General features: G+C 39.1%; 2 protein-coding genes across 3 annotated transcripts; one reads left to right on the top strand and one right to left on the bottom strand.

The window, feature by feature from the left end:
• Positions 1–1239: 1239 nt before the first annotated feature.
• On the bottom strand, positions 1240–3182 carry LOC147856371 (pathogenesis-related thaumatin-like protein 3.5). Of its 2 annotated transcripts, XM_087329822.1 has the most exons (4): positions 2960–3182; positions 2743–2879; positions 1758–2457; positions 1240–1607 (listed from the first exon to the last, which is right to left on the bottom strand). In XM_087329822.1, exons 2-4 carry the CDS (start codon positions 2870–2872, stop codon positions 1442–1444), a joined length of 996 nt encoding a protein of 331 aa, XP_087185948.1. In that variant the 5' UTR covers positions 2873–2879; positions 2960–3182; the 3' UTR covers positions 1240–1441. The 2 variants fall into 2 exon arrangements, with proteins under 2 accessions (XP_087185948.1, XP_087185947.1); XM_087329821.1 differs by having other exon boundaries at positions 1241–1607; positions 2743–3181.
• A 1118-nt stretch (positions 3183–4300) lies between these two features.
• Positions 4301–7257, top strand: LOC147856370 (uncharacterized). The gene is made up of 9 exons (XM_087329521.1): positions 4301–4355; positions 4638–4693; positions 4833–4915; positions 5014–5115; positions 5220–5306; positions 5462–5515; positions 5716–5952; positions 6100–6411; positions 6717–7257. Exons 3-9 carry the CDS (start codon positions 4841–4843, stop codon positions 7143–7145), a joined length of 1296 nt encoding a protein of 431 aa, XP_087185647.1. The 5' UTR covers positions 4301–4355; positions 4638–4693; positions 4833–4840; the 3' UTR covers positions 7146–7257.
• The last annotated feature ends 3456 nt before the right edge of the window (positions 7258–10713 follow it).

Here is a 10713-nt window from a genome sequence, read left to right as displayed (position 1 = left end):
ATTGCGGTAGTTGTGATGAGTCTTGAGATAATGTCTGCTTGCTTGTCATCTACGTGTAGTAGAATTTCCAAGTGTGCTATTTTATCTCGAGCCTTCCATGTTTTCCATTCTTTTGATGTTTTATCTATTGGTTCTTCCCAGGTGCCATCCACAACCTCAAGAATCCCTTCAATATCTAGTACCAATTCTATTTTCGACTTCCAATTTTTGAAAATTTTCTCCATTAACTTATCTAAGACGTATTTCCTGCTAGATGTAGTCATACTGTCTGCGGATAACTTTGAGTGTGCAGGGATTATGACTAGCAGTTTAGAGGTATATGGCTCAAGAGGATAGCGCTTAGGTTTTTTATCAAAACTCTACTCTGATACCATGTAAGGATTATAACTTTGAGGGACGGAGATGAAGAGGTAAGATATAACAAACTAGATATTTGAATTAACACATAAACTTGTATATATATTCTTAGATGAAGTCACAAAAAAATATGTGATACTATAGTGATTTAAATACATTTGAAATGTGACTTTTGGAGTTGTAATTGTCACTCCTATTTTTAGATAATGCTACCAAACTAATTAGTTTTTATTTGAAATTAGAGTTATTTTCAACTTAAAGAAGAAGTGGAAAGGTGCTAAAGAAGGACAAAATTAGCATATGACCTTGCAAACATCAATGCTGAATGTTGGGCTCTGTATAAGACAAAAATACCTATTGACTGTATTTGATAGTATCTGGTTATGAGAATTAGTATTAACTCTCGTCGAGCCCTAATAATCCTTCCCATAACCTAGGTATTGAAGTTGCGGTATGGCACCACAATCAGCCAAATATAAAGGCCGTAAGGTATACAAGGAAGGGCTAGTATGTATATATGCATGTATGTATAGAGTCTAGACGCATCTACATATGTATGTATGCTATATATTGAACACAATGGCATATCGATAGTGAAGCTATATATATATATTATATATGTATGCTATGTATGTTGTCATATCCATAGTGAACGCAATGGCAAATTTGGCATGTGGAGCTTAGATTTGGTTAAAACCAGAAAATGGGCAATAACACCTTGAGGCAAGATGCCAAAACATAATGTGCAAGCATTCTCATGGAAGACAATGGACATTGTAAAAATGTTTGCACAAATTGTTACTTATTACATATTCAGGCTTCTCATTATAGAAACTCTAAATCTTAACAGATGTATGGACATTAAGTTGGGAGTTCCAAGAGTCTAAAGTGATGTGGTGTGATGTTGTGTTCATTTATACATGATACTTTATATATAATTCAAGTTTCAAACCATCCACACTAAATCATTGTGTTTCAATGGGAAATGCTAGAAAACCGTGGCATTGCCTTTCATAAGGGAAATATGCTAACAAAATGTAGAAATTGAGCAAACCCACACCATTTCACATGATGATGAAGCCAATCAGTACACTACGGGATCGTCGTACTTATGTCGGCTATTCGAATATTGTAGTAGGTCAGAGTACTGCAAGAGAAAGCATATGAGGCAGGCGGCCGCGAGAATGGTATACTTTCCTAGCGATGGTCCACACGCGATCGTTGAGGAGGAAGCTGAAGTTTGGGTGGCACTGTGATAAAACATTGTAATTTCCTTGACCAATTTCTAAATGTATATGTACATACATATATATTGCATGCAAATTGGGAGAGAAAGATTCAAAATGTAGTGATAACTTGATGGTAGGGCACATGTAAGTTGATAGCTACAATAATAATACCTGGTAGAGGAAGAAGGCTTGGGGCAGAATGTGATGGTGTAAGTGGAGGCAGAGCAGGTATAAAGGCTGGATGGGTCATCATAGGCATAGCTATAAGCCGAGGGGCACGCGGCCTTGAAGAAGCGCGAGTACGATGTGGGTTTGCAAGTGGACGGCGTGGCGTAGGCCCCGGAGCAACAATATTGCGGGGTGCCGAATGCGATGCATGCACTCTTGCACCCGACCACGGCTCCGGTGGCCGGGCTAAGGACCCGCAGCTCCGCGGGGCACCCCGAGTCTATGCTCGCATTGCACGACGCGACCTTGCAAGTGGAATTGAGGGGCACGATTGAGAGCGGGAGGTTGAAGCCGTCTACGAGGCTCACGTCGTAGAAGTCTTGCAACACACCCAAGCCTTGCAATGCGAACTCTGCGAGGGTCGTGGGCGGGGCCGCCCCCGTGCCATCGCAGCTCAGCCGGCCCGCGCAATCCCCCGATGCGCAGCTCCCCACGCCCGACCCATCAAACACGCAACCCGTACGCCCCCACACCCGGCCCGACCACCCGGCCGCCATTGTCATTTGTGCCCTTCGCCCCGCCGGGAGCTCGTACCCCGTGCTGCTGCTGCTATTCCTGGGGACGTTCGCGCTCGTGAGAATGCCCGGCCACACCGTGTACTTGCACTCGTTGGCGACAGTGAAGGTCACCGCCTTAGTCGTCACTGGTAGGTACCTCCCCAACATTTTATTTAAATATCTCAATATTCATAGGTACAACACTGCATGCATCAAGTTTTAGATTGTGCTAAGCTATATTATTAAGTTTTAGATTGTGCTAAGCTATATTATTTAGTTTTAGATTGTGCTAAGCTATTATTATTAAGTTTTAGATTGTCCTAAGCTATTACTATTAAGTTTTAGATTGTGCTAAGCTATTATTATTAAGTTTTAGATTTTGCTAAGCTATTAGTAAGTGGTAGAGTGGGAATGGGGGACATTGTGCTTACCCGGTAGGGATGCTAAACTTAGGAGGAGAAATATTGGTTGCAATGTGGACACCTTCCACATTAGCATCGGCATTGGCAAGGTTGAGCTACTTCGTCGACATTTGCTTAGTACATTTGCTAGGGGCACCATATGATTGCTAAACATAAACAATTGCATTAACAAAGATGGTCGAATATGTTGGGGCTCCCCCGAGAAGGAGAAATTTCAATCACCCACCTAATAGAAGAGGAATAATATTGTCTTCACCAAGGGTCACATTGAGATGATCCTTCTCAAACAAACTATGGTATTCCTGATTCTAATTGGAAAACAAAATTATATGTAAGTCTGGGTCTAATTTCTCACAAGCACTATCTATCTATCCATCTATCTAATTTTCTCTTGCTTGGCTTCTAAGTTGCTTGACTTTCAATCTATCCTTCTTTTTATCGATGCTTCGCACTCTACCATTGTGCTAAGCCTAGTTCGGAAAGTTGATGTAAAAGCCTATATTTCGTAATGCTAAGCGCTACCTCTTCTTGAGAGGTGGTGAGTTAAATGTGACTTCAGAAATGGGGTACAAGAACTTTCAAAGATTAGTCCTCTTCTTGCATTACGACTGCTATCCATTAAGAACCGTATAAAATTGGGAAAACTATAATGCTAAAATATTTGTCAGTATGGAAAATTTATATTGATATTCATGTAGAAATCTATACCCATGAACTAATAAGAGATTGTTTCCGTGTGAAACATTTTGAGATATTATATGTCAAGCAATATCAATTTAAATTATAGCAAAAAAACTCCAAACCAACGGGGGATTTCTTTCTTTCATAAACTCCTTAACTTTTCTTACACATACCTTGTAAATCTTTTTCAACCAACTCATTCTCAATGCACAAACTGCAATCTACAAATCATATTCTAGGTCGGGTCACGCATTTCATCATTCCTTTGGCGAGAAAGTATCGTAGCGAGGTAGCCCCCCATCTACCACAGGCTTTGGCCTAGCGACAAACAAAGAAGTGCTTCACTTCAAAACCCGCGTTGGGCCTTGCGTTTGTGATCAATGTCCGAAAAAACATCGTAAACGAAACGTTGACGTAATTTCCGGGAGGACTACAGACTGGAGTTCGAGAAAGGGGGAAAAGGTATTGTCCGGCTATCCCCTCCCTTTTTCACCCTGTCTGAGAATCTCGAGCTTGCTTCTTCTTCTTTTTCTTTGTTTCCGGGAATGCCATCGAAGGCTCCAGTGGTCTCCCCTAGGACAAGACGACAAAAACACGATGGGCGGATCGATGGACTAGAGACTTAGCACATTACATACAAAGATTTGCTTCAAATAGAGAGCCCAAAGTTACATACATATATGTATATGGAGATACATAAAATGTTATGTAGAAGTCAGAGGAATTCTGCATGTGAGGGGTACTAACAAAATTCCTTACGCCGTTTCATTTGCCATGGATTGGCAGCCTTTCCCATCTCTCTGTTTTCTCCTCTTTTTAATTCTATGGCTAAATTTCTCTTGTTAGAAGGTAGGATAGATTCATGGTTTCTCTTCCCTTCTTCCCTTCTTCCCTCCCCCTTTTCCCCCGTTTTTTCACAACACACTGCAACAATCTATCTTGTAATTCTCTCTCTTTCCCCGTCCCCTGTTTTTTTTGTATAATGAAGCACATTATGAAAATGGGGTTAAACTGTTGTCTTTCTTTCCTTGATTTTGTTCCTGTTTTTGTTTTATATTTAATTTTGCGTTTCTCACTCCACCAATGCATGGCATGCTATCACGAAATATTCTTTAAAGAGACAGGAAAAGCTTGTAAATTAAACCTATGGTATAGGGAGAAAGCATTAAATAGAGGATGTGGAGTACAATGCTAATCTTTTCCATTTTTGTTTTTTTTATCAGACCCAATGCTCTAAGGAAGAGGATGCTTCATTGCATTGATTTGTTTGAATAAAGCGGTACATTTTACCACCTATCATAAATCAGGATATACTAAAAACTTTCGATCATCCATCGATCGAGAAAAAAAAACTTTCATATGCGAAGATTTATAATCAGAACTTAATGTTGCAATAATTGTTGTATTTTTTTTCCTAGTTGCAATTATGGTTCTTCCTTTGGTTTTCATCCTCGAAGGATTAAGAGACCATTTCATTGAATCCGGTGCAAATGGTATTGAGGTATGTTTCCCAAATGGTATCGAATCTAGTAAAGTGGTGTAGAATATTCATGGGGTTGTTTAGACTTATTGATTCCAAATTTCCCCTAAATCTTTTAGGAAATTTCTAAAGCAAAGAGAAAGCTTGACAAGGATAAGCACCTCAAAAAGGATGAGTTTGTCAATTTCTTGAAGAGTTGCAGAGTAAAGATCACTGAAGAGGTAATTATGAAGAATCATATAAGTTTGTTGATACAAGAGACTTTTCACGGTAATGAACACCGATGGAAGCAACTTTGGATGGGATTCATTGGGTTATGTCACAGGAACTTACCGAAGTTTTGAATACATATGAAGCGTGCAATAAGAAAGACATCCGTTTCTTGGATTTGCTTTGGGGATTAAGGGGAAAGGTAAATTGTCATATGCTCAAGTCCGCCTTTACATAATGGGTTTAGGGCGTAGTTTTCACCTATACATTTAGATCCTGTCGAATGTTAGGCTGATACATTGAAAGAAGCATAATAATGATTTACCTAGATGACATACATTTTTTTATTTGTTTCAGTTGAGCGATTTCAGGGAGAAGCTAGTAGCCAAGGCTTTCAACAAGTTAGATCAGGTATTTGGTAAACAAATATATATATGTGTTAATGAGGTTAGGATCTTCTTAAAAGAGAAGGCTAAATTTAATGTTAAACTTGAATCTTTTACCAAAAACCAAACACACTTATTAATATGATCTCTCTCACAACATGAAAAATAAATATTTCCTTCTTTTCTGTTTCTTGTTTTTGTTTTTGTGGGGGGGAATGGATGCAGCACCATGATGGCTATGTCACACAGGATAGGATCAAAGAAGTCTACAATGCAAAGTGCCACCCAGCTGTGATGCTTGAGAGGTTCAATGTGCACGAAGTTACTAATGCTTTCCTTTCAGCTTCATTCGGCAACTTAGAGCATATCACGATACATGACTTTCTGGAATATTATGCTCTCACAAGCTCTAAGATCTCGTGTGATAGACGCTTCGAAGTCTTGCTAATGAAACACTGGAAGGTAAAAAAATAAGAAAAAGAAAATGACAGCAATACATTTGTGTTTGTTCAGGGGGTAGCAAAAATCTTTAACATAATGTAGTGAGTATGGATTAGATGAATTTAACTACTTTGGACACATTAACTGGTGGTGATTTGAATGTACTAGGTGGCCCCAGATAATGTGGATGTAGTAGATGTGGAGAACAAAGTAAAGTCGGTTGTGTATAAGAATCGGATACGGTCACGAGAGTTCATGCGCGATTTTGACAAGCTGAGAGGAAGGCTCATACTGGAGACACAATTCGCGTCCGCGTTGGACAACTCGGCCGTGGAGCTCACACCTCGAGAAGTGAGGGCACTTTGTGACAACTATAGAGTCCCCGAAGACCCCCAATTCCGCGTCTGTTGGACAGCATTCTGCGATGAGATCGACACCGTTTTCACGTTCAAGGAGCTCGAGAAGACGCCATGGCGAGAGGTTACCACCTATGCATAATATACATTGACTTCCTCTTATTGAATGCATGCATGTGTGTGTTTATGCCCTTTTCTTGCAATGTTTCTACTAACCAGACATGTTGTGAATGTGGGATTTCACCTCATTTTGACATCTTTACCACCTGTTATATAAAACATTGCTAAAAAATTAAGTGTGTTTGTGTAAATGTATATAGATTAGCATATGCTTGTGTATCCATATCAAAGAGTATTTGCTTTTTTAAGGTTAAAAATCTTTCTAAAACATATGATTGTAAATGCTTCATGGTTTGTTGTCTTGAATAGCCGCCGACTGTTCCTGAGATACCCGGCCTCGCTCCGGAACGCTTCGAACAAGGCATTAGGGAGCTGTCACGTGCTCAGGAAGCACGCCTCGCCACAATCCTCTCTAATGTTCGGGCGGAGTGCACGCGCCGCCGCGTGTCATTGCGTGGGTTCTTCGATGACTTTGTCTCCAATCGGAATAGTAGCAAGGCCGTGGGTCACGTCACTCGCCATCAATTCTTCCAAGCCCTCAGTGCCAAGGCGGGCCTCTTCCTTAATGACGCCGACTCTGACCTAATTGCCCTCAAGTTTGATGACCTCGGAAATGGCATGGTTAACTACATTGCCTTCTCTGTAGAAGTCGATCCGAACCTTCCTCATCCTCCCCCACCTCCACCTAGCAGTCACCACCTCCATAGCCACTTCCACCATGTTGCATCTAGAGATTGATGAGCACATTAGTTTTTAAGTTTTCATCTTCCCCGATAACTTGACAAACTTTTAACGATATGATGATGCTTCCCATACTTAATAAATTTTGTGAATGAAATTAAATGAGTTCCGCAACCTTCTACCTTTCCAAGTCATGTACAGAAGAATGTCCGTCAAAATTTTCATACATATGTTGTAACATTGAACATTGTGAAGCTGATACTCACTTACGCCTTTAGGTCTGAAACAAGTTAGCAATGATGATGATGATACATGACATGCATTCCCGATATATATATCTCTCATTCCTTTGGAGGCTTCATTAGGTGATGGATGAAGAAGAGATTGGAAAACAACAAAGAAATTATCATGTCTAATCTGAATATTCACATATTGCAACATTATTTGATTCGAGTTCTAACATGTGATTACCTATACCCCTAAAGTAATCACTAAAAGACATAATTGGATCTAGTTGACATAATAGAATATTTCTATAAATATTCTAATATTTTCTTTCTTGTTGTAAGATTGTGCTGGCACTAGGGACAAACAAGTGATAAAACTTGAGTCTTACAAGGCTTAATCCCCAAAGGAAGATTGTTCGTACTAGGATGTGACAAATATGATGAATTTAAGCTTCAATCTACTCTTGCCATATCAACACCTTTTAGTGAGAAAGCAAGAGTGACCAAACACTTTTGGATTCTACGGAGTATGATGAGGTGAAAGTTATGCAAGAGTTATCAAACATTCCATAGGCAACAAGACTACCACATCAAACATGATAAAATAGTTAATGGTTATACTAATTGTATCATGTGTACATCCCCATAACAAAATAAAAACCAACAAGACTCAAAATGTAATGATAGATTGCATACCCTTATACCACATGTAAAGATATTGTATACATAGCAACAAACACCTTTTCTTGTTTTGTGTTTCCCCCTCTAAGAAAGTCATGATTGTGCTCTCGAGTTATAATGGCCATTTAAGTGGACAACAAGAAAAGACTTCACGTATGACATGGGTTGAAAAAACCCACTTAGTGAAATTGTAAATGGTGCCTTTTGTAATATATTTGTCACATGGTATATCCTTTCAAACCTCAACTAACGTTGCTATCGAGAGTGGACATGCTCCGTATTCAAGCGGTACACCGACCTGCACTCCTTGCAAAGCCGTAAGGCACAGATGCTGAAACTTGATAAATATACTCAATAAATTTACTAATAACTTATAAGCAACTAAGAAATATGTTCAAATTCTTCACGATGGAAAGAAAATATTTGAAACATGCTTATATATTCTCCTAAACATTCGTGACCCAAAAACTCAAGCATGATTCCTCGAGAAAAGTAACAATGTAACAAAAGTATAGTAGCATCATGCAATGCTTACATCCACCTCTTGAATGGGAGGCTTGGTTTGTTCGTCGTTTGTACTACTTGTCCAAATGTTATTGCTTTGTCCATATACTTGCTATGACTATACACAATCTTATATACTCTCTAAGTGGGTGATATGTTGTGAGCATGTGGCTACAACTATACATGTAGAGGATCACATTTGGAAAGCTCGGTGTTCTCTCGTTTTCCATAATCTGAAAACACCACCTGCTGAAGTGATTTCTAATATTTGGTTAGAGATAGTTCATGCTTTGAAGGGTCAATGGGATGGTATAGTGGGAGATTCTGATGCTAAAATTGCTCAACGGCATGAGTTTCTTATTATCTGGACAGCTACTCCATTTGTGACATCCAGGTACACTACTCCTTATTGGCATTTTCAGCCACCGAAATGGTTGTTTCCCCCGCCGATTACATAGAGGTTTAAAATCTTGTAATTTGTTTATACTAATGACAGGATATCTTCTTTAAAAAAAAAAAAAAAAAAAAAAAAAAAAACTATACATGTAGAAAGAAGAAAGAAAGAAAGATATATTAACGTCTTCTAAGGCCAAAATTGGCCCATGAGACAAATGGTGTACAACAAAAATGGGATATTTACCCATTCATCGAAAGTAAAAATAAAAATAAGATAAAATAGAGTTTAAGCTAAATAGTTCTAAGAAAACAACAAACATGTTCTATATAAAAAACATGTTCTACAATGAGAATGATTCTATACTAGGCCTAATTTCATTTCCATCCAAGTCTCTCGAAGAGAAGCGGGGGGTCAAAGGGTTGCCATGATGTGGATGTGGCCCGTGGTCCCCATGTAAGAGGTACCCCAACCATAGCTTCGAGTCGGCGTAGCTCACGTTCCCTTATCTTCTTAATCTTTTCTACTCCACGTTGACTTGTGTTGAAGCCCAACATCCGAGGACGTTTGGTTGCTCTTTGTATTTCTGCTTCCTCAAGGGAGAGGCCGAGCGGCATAAGTGTATCCACATTCATCGTCTCCCCATGTTCCTGAAAAATTACACTAGGTACATGTTGATGAGTAGTAAAAGGGTTATGATTAACACTTTGTAATTTATCCTCCCTATGTTGTTTTAGCTCTAAGATATACCTACCTAGTCTCTTTACACTCGGGGTATCTAATAGTTTGGAGAGGGTGGGAGAGGGTCCTAGTATGTCTTGGTATTCCGCCCGTATCTCGGCATAAGTTGGGCACTTGCATGTGAAGTGATACTCATCCTCTATCTCTATGTGGCATAACCTACATAGCCTTTCCTCTCTAGGGACTCTATTAGCTCAACCATTCTCAATCTCAAGTTGGTGAGATGATATCCTAAGTTGTCCAATGGCCACCCTTAGTGCATTTGATAAGAAAGTATCTAGGTATCTTGGTCGTGTAATAAACCCTAACTTAGAGAAGTGCAAGAAGTGTTCCTTATAGTACACCATTTTAGATGGGAGTGGCTCTCGTGGGGTGATCCATTTGTATCGAGTGTAGATTTGCCATATGTCTTGGCGTATCACTTTATTACGATCTTCACGAGAGATTAAAGTTTGATCAGTCCCATGGTTGTACTTAAGGGGAGGTAGGTTATTGATGTCTATGCCATTTGCAAATAACCAACTCACCACAATGCTATACCAAGAGTTGGTGTCTCCAGACACATGTAAGGATCGGGATGCCTCAAAGGCTCGACGGGATATCCTATCTTGTGGTTGACTATGTATCCGATGAATAAAAGCTACCACATATATACATGAAGATTGGAAACATGCAATTAATAAGTGGTCAATCTTTCACCACATATATACTGAACAAAACTTGGGGTTTTGGCTTAGTTGTCCTTACATATACATATACATATATATACAATACATACATTATGCATATACATATACATATACATATACGATACATACATTATGCATGTACATATACATATACTGATACATACATACATTATGCATATACACATACATATACATATGTATACAATACATACATTATGCATATACACATACACATACACATACACATACACATACACATACACATACACATACACATACACATACATACACATCATATATATACAGAGTATACATATACACATATATACAGAGTATACATATACAGAGTAGGTTCTTCCTTCAATCGGGAGGAGTATCTGAAGCTTATC

Source organism: Azolla caroliniana, unplaced genomic scaffold, assembly GCF_043228905.1.
Source record: "Azolla caroliniana isolate FFs.n. ecotype wild unplaced genomic scaffold, voAzoCaro1.0.p SCAF_13, whole genome shotgun sequence".
Lineage (NCBI taxonomy): Eukaryota > Viridiplantae > Streptophyta > Polypodiopsida > Salviniales > Salviniaceae > Azolla > Azolla caroliniana.
This window is presented reverse-complemented; position numbering and strand designations above follow the sequence as displayed.

Coding starts and splice junctions, on each gene's coding strand:
- LOC147856371 (XM_087329821.1), bottom strand. CDS start 2,899: ATGCAATTGTTTATGTTTAGCAATCATATGGTGCCCCTAGCAAATGTA. Junction 2,458..2,742: donor AAGTTTAGCATCCCTACCGG/GTAAGCACAATG, acceptor GGTACCTACCAG/TGACGACTAAGGCGGTGACC. Junction 1,608..1,757: donor AAGCCTTCTTCCTCTACCAG/GTATTATTATTG, acceptor GTTTTATCACAG/TGCCACCCAAACTTCAGCTT.
- LOC147856370 (XM_087329521.1), top strand. CDS start 4,841: ATGGTTCTTCCTTTGGTTTTCATCCTCGAAGGATTAAGAGACCATTTC. Junction 4,916..5,013: donor CCGGTGCAAATGGTATTGAG/GTATGTTTCCCA, acceptor TAAATCTTTTAG/GAAATTTCTAAAGCAAAGAG. Junction 5,516..5,715: donor CTTTCAACAAGTTAGATCAG/GTATTTGGTAAA, acceptor GAATGGATGCAG/CACCATGATGGCTATGTCAC.